The sequence below is a fragment of the Panthera onca genome, chromosome X (genome assembly GCF_046562875.1).
Source record: "Panthera onca isolate mPanOnc1 chromosome X, mPanOnc1 haplotype 2, whole genome shotgun sequence".
NCBI classification, from domain to species: domain Eukaryota; kingdom Metazoa; phylum Chordata; class Mammalia; order Carnivora; family Felidae; genus Panthera; species Panthera onca.
In genome coordinates, this window is record NC_138357.1 from 90,420,283 (window position 1) to 90,438,149 (window position 17,867).

The 17,867-nt window shown below is 43.1% G+C and overlaps 1 protein-coding gene across 8 annotated transcripts in view; it reads right to left on the minus strand.

Annotated features, from left to right (window-relative positions):
- KDM6A (lysine demethylase 6A) overlaps positions 1-13,363 on the minus strand; it is a 207,132-nt gene extending 193,769 nt beyond the window's left edge. For 3 of the 8 annotated variants that reach the window (XM_081793066.1, XM_081793062.1, XM_081793060.1), the window contains exons 1-2: positions 12,967-13,356; positions 12,689-12,752 (exon numbers count right to left, since the gene is read on the minus strand). In XM_081793066.1, the coding sequence (XP_081649192.1) occupies positions 12,689-12,752; positions 12,967-13,127 (225 nt within the window). In that variant the 5' untranslated portion in view covers positions 13,128-13,356. Of the gene's footprint in view, positions 1-12,688; positions 12,753-12,966 lie in introns of all 8 variants that reach the window. The other 5 variants (XM_081793061.1, XM_081793059.1, XM_081793067.1 and 2 more) reach the window with 3 other exon arrangements.
- Positions 13,364-17,867: the final 4,504 nt, after the last annotated feature.

The following is a 17,867-nucleotide window of genomic DNA, read 5'->3' on the forward strand; positions in this document are numbered from 1 at the left end:
GAAATAAAGTACTACTGTTTTAGCTCTACCACCAGTCACTCTAGAGTGAAAATAAAAATATTCTGCTGTGAAATAAGTTAACACACTAAGCCCTGTACTGTCTTCAACTAATCAAGAATGCAAGTTTACCTATTTTTCCTTTTCTATAATAAAAATGAGAATAAACCAAGAAAGTGAATGACTCCCACGAACACAAGATTATTAAGTAGTATAAACTATGGCTACTTCCACAAACATTCAGGGAGTGAATTAAGTTAGTAACCACAGAACCTGATAATCACACCAAGAAAACAAAATATGAAGCCAAAATTTGCCAATTATTCCAATTGACAGGTCACAGCATATAAAATTAAACAACTGCTATCTTTTTTTTTTTTAATATATGAAATTTATTGTCAAACTGGTTTCCATACAACACCCAGTGCTCATCCCAAAAGGTACCCTCCTCAATACCCATCACCCACCCTGCCCTCCCTCCCACCCCCCATCAACCCTCAGTTTGTTCTCAGTTTTTAACAGTCTCTTATGCTTTGGCTCTCTCCCACTCTAACCTCTTTTTTTTTTTTTTTTTCCTTCCCCTCCCCCATGGGTTTCTGTTAAGTTTCTCAGGATCCACATAAGAGTGAAACCATATGGTATCTGTCTTTCTCTGTATGGCTTATTTCACTTAGCATCACACTCTCCAGTTCCATCCACGTGGCTACAAAAGGCCATATTTCATTCTTTCTCATTGCCACGTAGTATTCCATTGTGTATATAAACCACCATTTCTTTATCCATTCATCAGTTGATGGACATTTAGGCTCTTTCCATAACGGGCTATTGTTGAGAGTGCTGCTATAAACATTGGGGAACAAGTGCCCCTATGCATCAGTATTCCTGTAACCCTTGGGTAAATTCCTAGCAGTGCTATTGCTGGGTCATAGGGTAGGTCTATTTTTAATTTTCTGAGGAACCTCCACACTGCTTTCCAGAGCGGCTGCACCAATTTGCATTCCCACCAACAGTGCAAGAGGGTTCCCGTTTCTCCACATCCTCTCCAGCATCTATAGTCTCCTGATTTGTTCATTTTGGCCACTCTGACTGGCGTGAGGTGATATCTGAGTGTGGTTTTGATTTGTATTTCCCTGATGAGGAGCGACGTTGAACATCTTTTCATGTGCCTGTTGGCCATCCGGATGTCTTCTTTAGAGAAGTGTCTATTCATAAACAACTGCTATCTTAAGAAAACCCACGTGAGGGGCACCTGGGTAGTTCAGTGGGTTGAGTGCTGGACTCTTGTTTTCAGCTCAGGTCATGATCCCAGGGTTGTGGGATCGAGCCCCATGTCGGGCTCCAAGCTAAACGTAGACCCTGCTTAAGAGTCTCTCTCCTCTCTCCCTCTGCCCCTCTCCTCCACTCATACTCTCTCTAAAATTAAAAAAAAGAAAGAAAGGAAGAAAACACGTGAACATACTTCCAATTAAGACCTTCACATGCTGAAGAATTTCTATCCTCAGTATCAGGCATAAAAGGAGAACAGAACCTCAAAATCACTTAAAAGTAACCCAAATCAATCCCCTCACCGACATCTCCCTATTTGAATGAGAACTCCCAAACCCAAGACAATTCAATATAAGAACTATAAACATTTTCACACAGCAAACAGTAAAATTAAAGTATTTTCTAACAATTTATATACAGTATGATCTCATTTGTGTGGGGAAAAAAACACAACAGAATATGTGCTTGTTGTATATGTGTTGAAATATGAAGTTACCCAATAACTTCATATTATCAGTGGCTGCCTGATAATATGAACCAAATAACTGGGAGATGTGGGAGGGAGATTTTCTTTTCACTGTTAACACTCTTCATGTAACTTTTCAATTTTGTACTACACTTAAGTATACATATTCAAAAACACTATTGTGAAGTTATTTCAAAAGTCAAAGATAGGATCATGGCTGCAATTAGAATATTGGCAGTAAGGGGGCGCCTGGGCGGCTCAGTCCATTGAGTGCCATTAATTTGGCTCAGGTCATGATCCCAAGGTCGCTAAATCTAGGTGCAGGTGGGGCTCATGCTGAGCATGGAACCTGCTTGGGATTCTCTCTCTCCCTCTGTCCCTCTGCTGCTCGCCCAGCTTGCACATACTCTAGCTCTCTTAAAAAAAAGAAAAAAAAAAAAAGAAGAAGAAGAAGAAGAAGAATGGCAGGCAGTGAGAATGGAGAGAAACAGATTTGAAATTTAAGAAGTAGAAATGACAAGATAGGAGACTATTAGGATTTTATAGGCCAAGAAAAAGGAATCAAAGGTGCCTGGGTGGCTCAGTCGGTTAAGTGTCTGATTTCTGATCTTGGCTCAGGTCATGATCTCATGGTTCATGGGATCCAGCCACGAGTCCAACTCTGTACTGACAGTGCAGAGCATGCTTGGGATTCTCTCTCTGCCCTCCCCCTGCTCTATCAAATAAATAAACGTTAAAAAAAAAAAAAAAGGAGTCAAGAAACACTCCAAGGTTTCTAGCAAGGATAACGGTTAAGTGTCATTTATCATGATAAAAAACATCAAAGACAATGATAAATTCAGTTTGCATATATATATACACATATATATACATATACACATATACATATACGTATACGTATATATACACGCATATATACGTATATATATATATATACGTATATATGCGTGTATATATACGTATACATAAGGTAACGTCAAGATGCCCAAATAATCAAGTGGCAGTCAAGTTTACGTGCAAGTTGGAGGCAGAGTGAGTAAAGAAGATCTAGGAACAGTCTTCTTACAAAGGAGACTGAGATGTGGTCAGACCCAGAAAGAAAGCCAAAGTAATGAGATGTTAGCATTCCTTTCCAGGGATCTCAAATCTGCCCCTATCTCCCCCCTCACTCCTAAAATACAGCCTTAGTTTAAACTTAAACTGTCTTTCCTAAGATGATACCATGTATCTTGCACTGAGCACCTTCCATGCTAGGCCCAATGCCAGGTACTTTATGTAACTTTTTTTCCTAACACAAAATGCAACAACCTGCCAGAAATCTATTACCACTTCCATTTAACAGATGAGAAAGCTGAGCCTCTGAAAGATGAAATAATTTGTCCAAGCATCTCACATCTAGGTAAGTGGCAGAACCAGAATTCTATTCTAAAACCCATGTATTGCTATCTAACCATCAATACTTAACAACTAGGTTCCTTTCCCTTCCACTTTATCCTTCTGACTGTAGCCAATAATATTCCCATAAAACCTACTTCTAGTCATGCCAATTCCCCCTGATTAGAGAGGTGAATTCAATGACCTCCCAAAACATCCTAGGGCTTATAGTGACGTGGGCCTTGACATGTTCAGTTACTTCCTCCTAATCCCACTTAGACACCCTCTACCCACACTAGACTATGCACAATTCCTCAAACACCATTTAACTTCATACTTCCAACTCTCTGCCCTTTCCTTCCTCTTGCTAAACTTCTACTCATGTTTGATAACCAAGACCAAATTCCATCTCTATGCAGTTTCCCTCACCTACTTACTTCTCTAGTCAAAATCAACTGTTCCAAAATGCTGGGAATTGTGTGGATAGTTTATCCATAATCCAAAAATTTTAATGTTTTATTGGCTCCATCGTTTCACAGCTCATAGCACTTGGCATACACCTTGATTAGTATACTTACTACAACATATGATCACTCAGTCTGTCCATCTTTCTCCAAAGACTGCAGGGGCAGAGGCCAGGTCTTACTTGTTGCCCCAGGACCTGGCACAGTCCCCCACCACAGCAGGTCAGCAAACGTTTCATAATCAATCAAGCAAAACCAAAAGCTTTTCTAGTTCTCAGTCTGATACTTGAAATACAAAACCCTAATTTAACTACTATATCTTAAAAACTTACTATCTTAAAAAAAGTTTCCCCTAAATGCATAAATGATCCAGACTCAACTAAGATTCATAAAGTTCTTAGGCAAAATTATCTCTTTTGGCTTGTATTGTGTAATATTCTATTACAAAATGCTACCACGATATTAAAATGCGTCACATATATTCAGCTAAATATCTTTCTACCAGCTTCCCAAGGAACTAATTCTTTTGCATGTTAAAAAATCAAGGCTCTCAAAATATTTGCTATTAAGAAGTTATTTTTATGTGTAATAAGGACATTGTGATTATGTTTCAGAGACAAACTGATCTATCTATGGGTTAAATGATGTGATTGATGCCTGAGATTTCCTTCAAAATAATGGGGGTGAGGGGTAAGATAGAGATGAAACAAGACTGGTCATGAGTTGAAAATAACTGAACTGGGGGCACCGGGGTGGCTCAGTCAGTTGAGTGTCTGACTCTTGATTTTGGCTCAGGTCATGATCTTGCAGTTCATGAGTTCAAGCCCCATGTCAAGCTGTGCCCTGACAGTGCAGAGCTCGCTTGGGATTCTCTCTCTCTTTTTCTGCCCCTCTCGCACATACTCTCTCTCAAAATAAATAACCATTAAAAAAAGAAGAAAATAGCTCAACTGGGTAGTGCTTGGTGATGGTTAGTTGGCTACTTTTCTCTGCTTTTGAAAATACTGGAGGGGTACCTAAGTGGTTCAGTCGGTTAAGCATCCCACTTCAGCTCAGGTCAAGATCTCACAGTTCGTGAGTTCGAGCCCCACATCGGGCTCTGTGATGACAGCTCAGAACCTGGAGCCTGCTTCAGATTCTGTGTCTCCCTCTCTCTGCTCCTCCCTCCGCTCACACTCTGTTTCTGTCTCAAAAATAAACATAAGGAAATATATATATGTATCTATCTATATATATATATATATATATAGATAGATACATATATATATAGATAGATAGATAGGAAATTTTCCCTAACAAACTTTTTTTAAAAAAGAGAAGGATGTAATGAACATAATAGATCCACAGTTTGAAAACAATCCTTTATCTAAAAGGGTTTCTTCCACTGTTCTAAATTAAAATAAATTAGATGACCTTACATAAATTTCTTAACTATAACAAAGTCCAATCTTCTTCCTGAGAATAAACTTAGCAGCAGCATCTTTTATTTATTCTAACACAGACAAAATACTACCACAGACCAAACTACCAAAAAAAAAAAATAAAATAAAATACAAAAACACATTAAGAGAACAACAACAGTTTTAGCAATGTAGAAAAGTAGAAAAAAGAGTAAAAGAAGAAATGGATAAAAGAAAACAAAAGTTTGTAGGAGAAAGTGGCAAACAAATAGCCCATAATCTGGCTGAGAACCCTAAAACTATCTAAAGAAGGCATTACTCTCATGCTTTCAGGTTATAGTCCTTTTAATTTGGTCCTAAATGTCAATCTGGGCCAAAAGGGGCCCAAAAGTGAAATCATCAAAGAAACAGATGCTAAAGATCAAAATGAAGATTGCATGGTGACTTACCCCAAAGCCACCTAAAAGGCAAAGAAATAGGACCTAACAGGGCACATCTCTACTTCATTCATCCCTATCCCCACTTAAGGGCCATCAAGCTCAGAAATATCCTGACTTGACAAGGCCCTTACAGGTATCTCTACACACACGGCAGAATAAAACCCATTTTTAATCAACCAAAATATAACTCTAGTGTACTCACCATCAGGATGCTTATTGTATTATTTGTAAAGTAATACATTTCTAAAGAAAAAAAAAAAACAGCAGTACAGAAATCTATAAAGTGTAAAGTTTAAAATCTCCCCTCCTCCTCACCCTAGAGTCATTTGTACTCCAAGATGACCTTTCTTTAATTACTTACTATCCTTCCAAAACCTGGTCAGAGAACTTCTTAAATTGAGCCATGAAAACTCATTCAAGGATCCCAAGAACCCATACAAAGGTAAATATTACTATAAAATGAGATCAGAGAGGGCACAGAACACACAGCAGATTATCCTTTCAACATCTGCTTGCTACAAGCCAGAATGTGATTTTAAATGTTTTCCTAAACAAAATTACAAGATTCCTTGCTAATATCCAAGTCAAGAAACACCATGTCCGAAAAACACAATCAAGAAACAATCCTCATCCTGTTAATAAAAGCCATTCTACTGAGGCCCAATCTAGGGTAGAACTTTGAAACTCAATTTACAACTGCCCCAACGGTAAGCTAAGTGAAAAGGGGAGATCCAAGAAAGCACTGTTTTGCAGAAGTCATCAATGCCTGCCTACCTCCAGCACTACCCATCCAGAGAAAGAAGGCCCAGGTCATAAAAGTGCCCAGGCATGAAGAACTAGCAGATGGGGTCTTTTTTTCCTTTTCTGGGGTCTGGTGTTCAAAGTGTATAATTTGTTGAAACGTACCTGAATACATGGAATAGACTATCTGTAAATTAGGCCAGACATCCTTTTTGCAGTGTCTCACAAATGTAAACATTTAACTCACAAGTGTAAAAATTTAATTAAATAATTTAGTTTTAAATGTCTGACAAAATGTTACATAACAGAAAGTCTCATTAAATGTTTCGTTTTGTTTTTTAATGGAACACATCAGGAGATGATGGGTCTCAAATGCTTAGTTAACTTTAACCTAGGAACTATCAGTTAACCCTACTAATCTAAAATCCAAAAGCTGTTAACTTTTTAAATGCCCAAATCAAGAATACATAGTTCAAGAACAGTTCAATCTAAAAATGAGAGACATGAGGGGGACATGAGCCAGGACAGCACTCTGCAAAGGCAATGGTTCTCCTGCCTTTACTTCAGTAAGCCCTGGAATGCGTTAGGGAGCATAAAGGGTGTTAGACGTTAAGTTTTCACGTGAAATGAATGATGGTCGAATTAACGTAGCTTGGCTAGAAATACTATAAAGGCACCTCCACCTTTGCACAAACAGGAGGGTCTAAGAATCCACAAACCCAGGATCCCAATACTCTACACACTGTACATGTAGTCTATAAGTCCCATTCAACCCCGTGTTCCACCGCTGACCAGGTAATTCTGGAATAATGCCCGCTGCTGCTGATAGATTGCTACATGTGCCTCCAATGCACCTTTCCAGCAAGGTCCTTGTTATACTACCTACAAAGACAAAGGGCTGGGACTTCACAAGCTTCCCAAACAGGTTCCTGTGACTGCTTTTGTGCCTGCTTGCTAATCGATGCTTCTATGGGTGGCAAAAAAAAAAAAAAAAAAAAAAAAAAAAAAAAAAAATTCCATTCTACTTGTTAAATGGACATTCAACATAACCTTTCAGTGCGCTTCACACTATTCTTCTGCCACTGATGTTCCTATGTTAGTCATCCTTATACTTATCTCGTTCCTCTTAGCCTGAGTTTTCAATGCAGGCAAGGAATATCTGTCATCTTCATGTTCTCTGCACAGACTTGCACTTAATGTAGAGTCCATGTTTGTTGCTCTAATGTACTGTTGACAGTATGCAAAACTGATACAATTGTATGTAAAGCTTCAGTAGGAGTACATAAAACTATCAATTTCGCATTCATGAAACTCCATTAACTAGTCTACAAATAAATACATGGGGGGCCCTAAATAACCTAACCACCATTCCAATTCTTAGACAATCTGGTGGTGTTTCTTAACGTAAACTAGCTCTCTGGATACCACATTTCAAAAATACTGTTAATGATGTACAGTGTTATCAGTCATTAACATCAGTTTCAAAGAGCTCAAAGCATCACCATGAGTTTCAAAGTAAAAAAAAAAAAAAAAACTTAACAAATCTGCAAAAAAAAAAAAAAATACTGGTACTAAAGAAATAAAAACTAAATGTTACATAATCAAGTCACAATAAGACATTTTACTCTGTAGCTAGCCAAGCAGTGAACCTTCACTTTGGTTTAATACCCATGCCTCATTACTCCACTTTACCACCTAAATCACAAAAACCCAACTCTCAGGCAGTTTTTCTTAACAACCTAAAATATCTGGAGGTGGCAGTCAAATGTTCCCTAGTCATTTCAATTTATAATTGATTCTACAGAAAGAGCTATCCAGTGAGAAAGAAGGCCAGAACTTAAAAAGTACCTGTTTATATATTCCTGCGGTTCTAATTTGTGCCCAGGTATGCAAACATTTCTGTAATCTCTTACTATTATAGCTGTATTACTAGGGATGTAGCAAAATTTTAGGAAATGTGTAATAGCATGAGACTTTATCCAGGCAAACAATGACTATAATTATTTACAAGACAACTTTCCAAACTAGAAAACACTTTTTAAAAACACATCAAGTTAAAGACCTAATTTTCAAACACAAGGCATGACATTATTTTGTGGCTACTTTTGTAACACAAACACTAAACCTTCTTTAGCACTAGAAATGAATATATACCTTTAAGTGTCAGCAAACAAAACACAATATAGAATAATTCTAAACATCATCAATCTCTAAATATTATAGTATAAATAAACCATCTCTAGAACTGACCTAGTAAGTTTCCCCTACCATCTACATGCAAGCAGACCAAATTTAGGAAAATATATGCTTTAATGGATTTTAAACTACTTCTATTTCCCAAAAAATGAAAAATGCTAACTATGTTAATACTAATGATCTCCTTGGAAAAATAGAACATACATTTCTTTTTCAACTTTTTTAATGTTTATTTTTGAGAGAGAGAGAGAGAGAGTGTGTGTGAGAGTGGGAGAGGGGCAGAGAGAGAGGGGGGAAAGAGGATCCCAAGCAACTCTGCGCTGACAGCAGAGAGCCCCATGCAGGTCTCCAACACGCCAACAGTGAGATCATGACTGGAGGCAAAGTCAGATGCTTAAGGGACTGAGCCACCCAGGTGCCCCGAGCATATCCTAAAGGGTAAACAACCCATAACTCCTCGGTATTTCACATAATCTTTCTACTGATTAACAGAATTATAAAAAAAGATGTATCAATAAAGTATACTCAGGACAAACTTACAAATGATGTAAAGATACTTCAAAATGAACATCTATGTACTTAAGCAGTTGTTCCCTGACGCAGATAAGATTCCCCAGCCCTTTAGCAATATATTACTATAAATATGCCTTATAGTGCGATATTTATTCTTTCTGTATTTATGCTATATTATTACTATACATGATACTTTAACACAAATCCTTATCCAACTGAGAACAAGATGAACCCAAAAGATTTTCAAAAACGTACTAACAACAAAATCACCACAGTTAATTTCTGTTAAAATGTTTCATTTCTGGGGCGCCTGGGTGGCTCAGTCGGTTGAGCGGCCGACTTCGGCTCAGGTCATGATCTCGCGGTCCGTGAGTTCGAGCCCCACGTCGGGCTCTGTGCTGACGGCTCAGAGCCTGGAGCCTGTTTCGGATTCTGTGTCTCCCTCTCTCTGACCCTCCCCGTTCATGCTCTGTCTCTCTCTGTCTCAAAAATAAATAAACGTTAAAAAAAAAAAAAATGTTTCATTTCTAATTACTTTTCAGTAACTCCACTGTAATTAAAATGTAAGAATCTTGAATTATTATGTTACCAAAAGATTAGTGGTCAGCATTAAAGAGCAAAGTGGTCAAGCTCATGCTGTATTTCAAGAACTCAGATTAAGCAACCACTTGCTATTAACAACCTTTTAAAGATATTTTAAAGATATTACTACAAAAATAATATACCATATTACTTATTTTTTAATCCAAAATCCCAAGTATTGTATATCAAATGGCAATCATACAAACAAAAATCCTTTTAAGGACACTAATACGAATGAGTCTTACAAAAACATTCAGAGACTAAGAAATCAGCAGTTTGGACAAAGTATCCTCACACCTGGAAAAGGAACATACAAGTTTAGTGGCAAGTAAGAGACACTTTTATTAAATGTTTAAAACTTACCAAAGCTTTTATGTCAAGAGTTACCTTTTTTTAAACCTACAAATTGGAATTTAAAAACTTGAAGCCCGATCCGATAATACATATAGGAATAAAAATTTTTGAAAACACGTAGTAATAGCTAAGTTTGTCAGAAAGAAAAAAAAAGTTATACAAGCTGCAGACTAAATTTATGGGGGGGGGGGGGGGCGCGGGAGGTGAGGAGGGGTGGCAGGACAAAAATAGCAGCTAAAAAGAGAATGCTGAGAGTTATTCAATTCCGTTACCTGCCTTCAGGTAAGTAGCCTGAACCAACCCCAACAAAGAAAAGCCAACTCTTGTTTTTAAGACTTTTAGATAACATGAATTCTGAAACATAGCTCAACATTACACACACACACACACACACACACACACACACACACAGGACTGTTGTTCCCCAGGACTATTCAAAAGATGGGTGAAACTGAATTAATTCAATACTTCCGACAGCAGGACCCCAGCTCATTCATTCTTTTCAGAATTCAATTCAAACACGAGGTGAGAGGTTATATAATGTCAAGCTTTACATTATACATTTCGCTGGGATGTGCAGGCTCACAAGAACTGCATGAGGTTGCAAGCATACACTCTAGAATGTTTTATTGTAACGTTAAGACTAACAAGTCTTGCCCTAAATAGGTAGGACCTCACAAGCACGGAGTTACAAAGTAATAAAGAATTTTTTTTCAACTCAATGAAATACTTAGTAATGCAGCAGATTATTTTTTTACAAAGCCTTAATTCTTCCCCAAAACATAGTGAAACTTCACAAGTTTCTCATGTATAGCATGTTACTGTATTCAAACATCAAGAAAGTAATGCACACTTTACAAAAAAATGCTTGAAAACGCTGAGTTCTTTAAAATTTAAACACAATAGTGCATAATTACTGTAGAGTCCAATACTACAGTCTGAAATCCAATCCACTGTGAATCTACTAAGCACCATCGTTCTGAGACACGAAATCATCAACTAGCATTTTACACATCATCCACATAAAACATCAGATTCCGTTTATATCTTCATTACCGTAAACCAAAAGCAATAGATTTGGCCAAACTTTTCCAAATGTGTTATCTTTGCAAACAATTTTACCAACCTCCAATTAGACTGGCAATAATCACTCCAAGATAAAATAATGCTCCATTTATTTAAATATCTTATTTAATCTTGTGGAAGGACAACTCTGACAGTAGTCAATTATTTTCAACAAAATATTTTAAATACTCAAAAAATTTTCAAGGCTTTAATTATTGACGCTTAAATCATTTCAGAGCTAGTCGCTATTCATTTTTCCAGGGATAATCTTAATGAAACCAATTAATACCTACACAGCCAAAGTTTAATTCAAGTTTTCTCTATCAGGCAAAGGCACCAGGCTTCCTGAAAAGGATTATTACTGTTTAGCTTTCTGGTCATTATCTGGGGTTGAAATCCCTTACACTTAGTTACTTTGAAACAAAAGCAGAAGTCAATTGCAGATAAAGAATTAGTGACTCCTAAACCAAACTACAGACAAAAAAATGGAGAACAACTAGCTAAATTTTTTAAAAATCAACTTAAGAATAAAACGCTAGGCTTTGTCAAACTTCCTTCTCAAATGTAACAATAAGGCTAGGTGTCAAACTGAAAGCTACGGATTTCGGCTTGAAAAGAAAATGTCTAACGGATGCAACACCTATCGCACACACTCCCAAGTTTCACGGTGCCCATTAAGGAAGCACACAAATATCACTTCGATCATATTTTGCTCCGGAGGGACCAACTGATGCCGACAGATCGAGACTCCACAGCCTTTGTTCAGCAGCTTACGGTTGGGCAACTAAATGTGCTACAGGTTGATAAGCATTTACCAGGCTTACGAATGGTGCTTCCAAGCCTGAGAAAGGTACAAGAATTCTGCATGCAAATCATCTCGGACAATTTTTATTGAACACCATCGAGCTGCACACTCCGAAGGAGAGGCCTATTCATCGCTACTATTTATTTCCATGTTTACCTCTCCTCCCTCCCCCCCAACTCCCCCCCCCCTTCACTTTCTCCTCCCACCCTGTCCCGCCATCTTGGGCCGATAGGAGCAGCCATTACTTAACTAAATGACAGTGCTAACAACTTTCCACACAAATAAACAGAGGCTGCACCCCGAATCCCCCCTGGCCTCCCCGGTCAGGCACACAGGAAACGGGACTCCAAGAAGAAAACACATTCGCAAATAACTGCGGGGTGTGGGGGCAGAACGCCCTAAAAAAGTAAACAAGTCACCTAACTTCAGGTAGAACAGAGAGACCCATCGGGATGCATGTCAACAGCCCAATGCAAACTCTTCGCCGCCCTAAACTACGTGCAACTTCCCCCTTCTGGGAGCAGGGACGCAGGAGAGCCCAAAACGTTTGGTGCACAGTAGACGTTACGAACAGCGTGCCTGGAGGGAAAGAATGAAACCCACGGGAGGCAAGGAAGTCGGAAATGGGGGGGGGGGGGGGCCATCTGCACACATTTACGCTGCCCTGACGCTACACCGGCACCCCGGGGGCTCATCGGGCTACCTCCAAAGAGCCGCAAAATGAGAGGCGCTTTCGTGCACCCAGTGGAGCTCGGCCCCAAAGCGCTGCTGCCCCGGTTCCTCCGGCTACGAGAGGAGAGGGCGATTTCGCAAGGGTGCGAGCGAGGTATCCGGGGGGTGGGGGGGGTGGGGGGGGTGGGGGGTGGGAGGGAGGGAGGGAGAGCAAAGGCAGGAAATAGTTTTCCGGAAGCCCCTCGGCCATCGTTCGCGGCCACAATGAACGCCGGCCGGGCGGCGGGGCCCGGGGCGAGCGGGGCGCCGGCCGGGGAAGACGGTGTCCGCGCTCCGGCCCGCGGCTGCCTTACCTTGCCCAGTAGGGCCTTCGTCCTGGCGCCATCTTCATGAAACCTCACGAACCCGAAAAGGCGGCTGCGGGGAGAGACACACGCGGCGCGTTAGGGCTCCGGGAACGCCACCGACCCACCCCTGCCCGCGCCCGAGGCCCCGGCGGCGGCTCCGGCGCGGAGAGCGCCGAGCCGAGGTGCCCGCCCCGCCGCCGCCAGAGGCGAGCGGCGCTCGGGCCTCCCCGGAGAGCGGCGCCAGCCCGTCCGGAGCCGACCGGGCGGGTGACGGCGGCCCGTACCTGTCCAGTCCGCCGAGCGCCTCCCTCTCCTCGGCTGTCAGGCTGGGGGACGCCTCCTCGCTCTCGCCGCTCGCTTTTCCCGCCGCCATTTTCTTTTCCTCATCACCGAAAGCGGCGGCGGCAGCGGCGGCGGTAGCGAGCGACACTCCGCAGGATTTCATGGAAACGCAGCGAATTCACAACTCCAACGCCGACACCCCCCCCGGGCCGGGGCCCGCAACGACGCCCCCAATCTCCGCGCGGGACCGGCACACCAACTTTATCGCCGCCTCCTCCTCCGCCGCGGGCGGCAGCGACGAAAAATCCCAACGCGGCGGCGGCGAAGGCGGCGGCGGCAGGGGCTGCGGAGCCCCCGGGTCGGCAGCGGCGGCGGCTCGGCTGTAGGGTCACATCGCGGGGGCGGGCGGGGGGCAGCCACAGGCGGGGACGGCGGGAACGGCCGGAGCGCGCGGGGCTGGGGGACAGGGGGGGAATTCGTTGGAGACACAAACTTCCCCGGCACCAGCACAAAGTTGTTGTAATTGTGTCACACAGCGAACCCCACGCCGCCGCCGTGACCCCCCCCTCCGCGCCCGGCCGGCGCCACCAATCGGCGCCGCCCGCTCGCCTCACGTGACCTTTGTTGACTCACGTCAGCCGTGGCTCCACTCAACTTGCTAGCTGCCGAGCCCCGCCCACCGAGGCCGCCACCGTCGGGGAGCGGGACGCAGGCCAATTCTGGCCGGTGGTTGGCTGCTGCGCCCGTCTGTCGGGGGGGAAGGGTTGTCACCGAGAGGCAGCAAGCGGTTAGGTTGTGCTCGTTAAATACACTGGGGCAGAGAATGGAGGGTCCGGGCCGTGTCACCTCGGGAGCCGCGGCGGGCTCAGGAGGGGGAGGGGAACGGTAAGGAAGGGCGAGGTCCGGCACCGCCCGCGGCGGGCGTGAGCAGTGAGTGAGGACGCCATGGTCGGCCTCTGCCTGCCGGAGAGCTGGGTGGTGGGCCCAGACCCACGGCCCGGGCAGTCCCGCGCTCCGGGGGGTCCCGGGGCCTCGCCGGGCCCGGTAAGGGTCGCGGCGCACGGCCCCTGACCTCCGCCCTCCGAAGAAGGAGGCACCGCTTTTGGCACCGCTGGAAATAATGGCCTCCGCGAGGAGCGCGCTCCGGGAGCGGCTGCTGGCCCAAGCCGGGCGGCACGGGCGCCGCCCTAGGCCGGGCCTGCGCTCCGGGCCCCCGATCCCCTTGCTCGCGCCGAAAGTGAAGGGGGAAAAGCCTCCTGACCCCCGGCCGGAGGGAAGGAAGAGTCGCCCACGGGGTCTGGCTCGCCGATCACGGCTCCCCACCGCCCAAGGTCTGTTGGCAGCACTTTGGGGCCAAGTTTTCGTGCTACCCGCGTTTTGTCGGTAGTTCACTATAGTATCGTAAGAAAAACAATGACAGGTTTGAGCTGGACCTCCAGAATGTTGGTTTCTTGTGGCTGTGATCTCGGGGTGGGGGGGTGGGGTCCTTCGTGGAAGAGTTGGGGCTGCTTGTGGACAGGCCTAAGAGAAGACATAGTTAAGATCCTCAACACAGCTTGCAGCCCAGAAAAGCCTTTTCTACCCCACACAACATGCCTTAGACAACAATAACACTTTCTTGTTCTGGCCGTGTCTTAGATGCAAATCAAAGTCACTAGTCTAGTTTTCAATCCCAGGTGTAATTGGGAGAAAAAGAAAACATGCCTTCGGTCCATTACTCTTTCCAAAAGACAGGTCCCGTATAATAGATCCGTTACAGGGCACACCTCCAGTCTTCAGAGACTGGGAAGTATTAATTAATCGACTTACGAAGACAAGATTTCCTTTATTAACATGGATTCTTGTAGATTTTTCATAACCAATAGACAAGATAGATTTAACTTGGATTTCAAAATATAAGAAGACAATTCCGCGCTGACTCAGTAATCCTAGCAGTATTCAGCGAGAAGCTATAGAAATCCCAACTGATTTTGCACACAGACACGGTTTTAAATTGTTCCCCTGAGACCAGTAACTAGACTAACAAACTGTGGTTTCATATAGATTATATTTCATGTTTAATTACTTTCTCTGCAACACCTCTTCCTTTCTTCACGGTGTTCCGTTTTATTTGAACGAATATAGAGAGCTGAATGCTTTCTACAGCTAAATTAACGTGCATTGTTAACTTTGTCACAAACACAACCTTCCAGTCCTGGGAGATTTTGACACCACGATCTTCTCCCCACACACACTTAAGACTTGCACGGGCAGAGAGAAAATTCAGCCAGCATTTGGCCATATTCCTGGAGTTGGCCATTCTTGACTGAGGCGCTTAAGAATTATAAGGCTACCCACCCCAAACCGGTCAAAACCGTTCCCACCACATAATTGTTAGGAGATAATAGCAGCAGAATTGCACCGAGTGGATGCAGTGGGGTGGTGTTGGAGTCAGGAGGTCCTGGATTTGAATCCTTACTGCGCAGGCTGTGTGACCTTGGGAAACTTCCTTCTCCTCTAAGCTGGAACTGTATGTCTAATCCAACTACAGATATCCATCCTCCATTATGATGCACGAGACCATTTTTATACAGTAACATCAATCTCCATACACTATGTAATTTTTTTAGAACTGGAGCGGTTTATAATTTGTCAAATGTATACACCATAGGTAGGTATGAAGCCTCCAAGGTTTCGGTCCTCACTGGAGAGAGAGAAATGGTAAAGTGAGATAAATGACTTCGTAATTATTTCTCTGCAAAGTGAATCCGAAAACCCATCTGGAAGGCAGAGCTATTGAGCCAGAGGAGCATGAACGGTGAAACCGTACAGACCTAGGTTTGAATCCTAACTCTACCACTTGCTAGCTGGTTGACCTTACACAAGTTAGTCTCGTTTGAGCTTCAGTGCTCTCCTCTGTGGGGGGGGGGGGGGGGGGGGGGGGAATTGATCCCCTTTACAACATTGTTTCGAATATGAATTTCCATGAGGTAGGTAGAGTGCCAGATACATAATATCCACTCAAAGACCTCAAAAAAAAAAAAAAAGTTGGAACTTTTAAGACCCTTTGTAGCTTTCACATTCTGGGTTCTAAATGTACCGGTCACCGCTCTACCAATCACTGCCTCCTAATCACTCCCCAACCTCCCCATAAACCCAACACATAGTTTTAATCCACTTTTTACTTAAGGCATATAATCCCAGCATTGCTACCTCGCTTCTTTATTCCAAAATTCAACCTCATATCGCTTATTACTGACTCTTATTTCATAACTGTAACAGAACAGAGCTGGAGGAAATAATGTGAGTTTACCCAGGTGATATGACTAATATATGCATAGATAAATCAACATTTGAAAATTATATAAGTTTGTGTCATGCTGAGTCCGATTATGGGTTAATTAGTGCACAATCTGTAGTTAATACTTCTGTGAATACCATCAATTAGTATCAGAGAAGAAGCCCTTTCAATTATAGGAAGGTAAATTTAATTCATTTTTGAACAACTGAATACTTAACCCGAAGCATTTAGGAACATGTAGTTTATTTATAATGTTAATGTCACATAACCCGTACAGATAGAAAGTCACACAACAGAGTCCTGATTTATCTAGTCTTATAATTAGAACCATGCTTTTTTTATATAAAAAAAAAATGTATTTACCAGCTCTTCCCACACTCGCCAGTGTCATAAAGATTACCCAACTGATATCCAAACACATTGATGACAAAAGTAAATAAGAGTAAGGGTTGAGGGGAGATAGAAGGCCAAATACAGACAGACTTTCAGTCATCACAAAAGCTTCAGTTGTCAGGGCACCTGGGTGGCTCAGTTGGTTAAGCATCCGACTCCTGGTTTCAGATCCAGTCATGATCTCGCAGCGCGTGAGTTCGAGCCCCAGGTGGGGCTCTGTGCTGACCGTGCAGCGCCTACTCGGGATTCCTCTCTCCCTCTCTCTCTGCCCCTCCCCTGCCGGCACTCTTGCTCTCCCTCAAAATAAATAAACGTTTTTAAAAATTTGTTTAAAAACCAGTTGTCAAAATCGTTTTGAGACTTCTAAATGAAGTCGAGACCACCCACACCCACCAGGAACCTAGACTTCTACTCTCACCAGGCTATAATAAGGCACCTCAAATCCCTACCACCACCCCAATCCAGCAGAAAGGAAGAATCCCTACCCCTCCCTGCTGGGTTGGTGTGACAGGAAGCCTACTGCCCAGTGGTGACCGCACCCTCGTGGTGTCAGCAGAAGCAATGTGGGGGGCACTAATGAGGCACTCCCATACCTCCCAGCCAAGGTGGTATCAATGCAGGCCCAATGGGGGTGTCAGAACTCCCATTCATATCTAGAAGTAACAAGATCTTCCCCCTCCACCAGTCAGCCAAGGCTGAGCGGGGAACCCGGACTTCTTTCACCCCTACCTGATAGTAATAAGGCAGTGCTTTCCCTTACCCCACCAGAGTGATGCCAGAAGAGGCCTGCTAAAACAGAAGATTTGGATAAGATCTGGAGCCGCCTAATCCCCAAGATGTCCAAGTTTCAATCAAAAATCCATACCAGGGTGCCTGGATGGCTCAGTCGGTTAAGCGTCCGACTTCCGCTCAGGTCATGATCTCGAGCCCCGCGGGGGGCTCTGTGCGGACAGCTCGGAGCCTGGAGCCCGCTTCGGATTCTGTGTCTCCCCCTCTCTCTGCCCCTCCCTGCTTGCACTCTGTCTCTCTCTCAAAAATAAATAAAATTTAAAAAAATAAAAATAAAAAAATAATTAGTTAGAAAATACAATCAACAGATGTGAACGCTGGGGTGAATCAGATGTTCCAATTATCTGACAAGGGTTTTAATTTTTTTTTTAATAGTTCTTTTTGAGAGAAAGAGGGCACACAGGCACGTGAGCACAAGTAGGGGAGGGGCAGAGAGAGAGG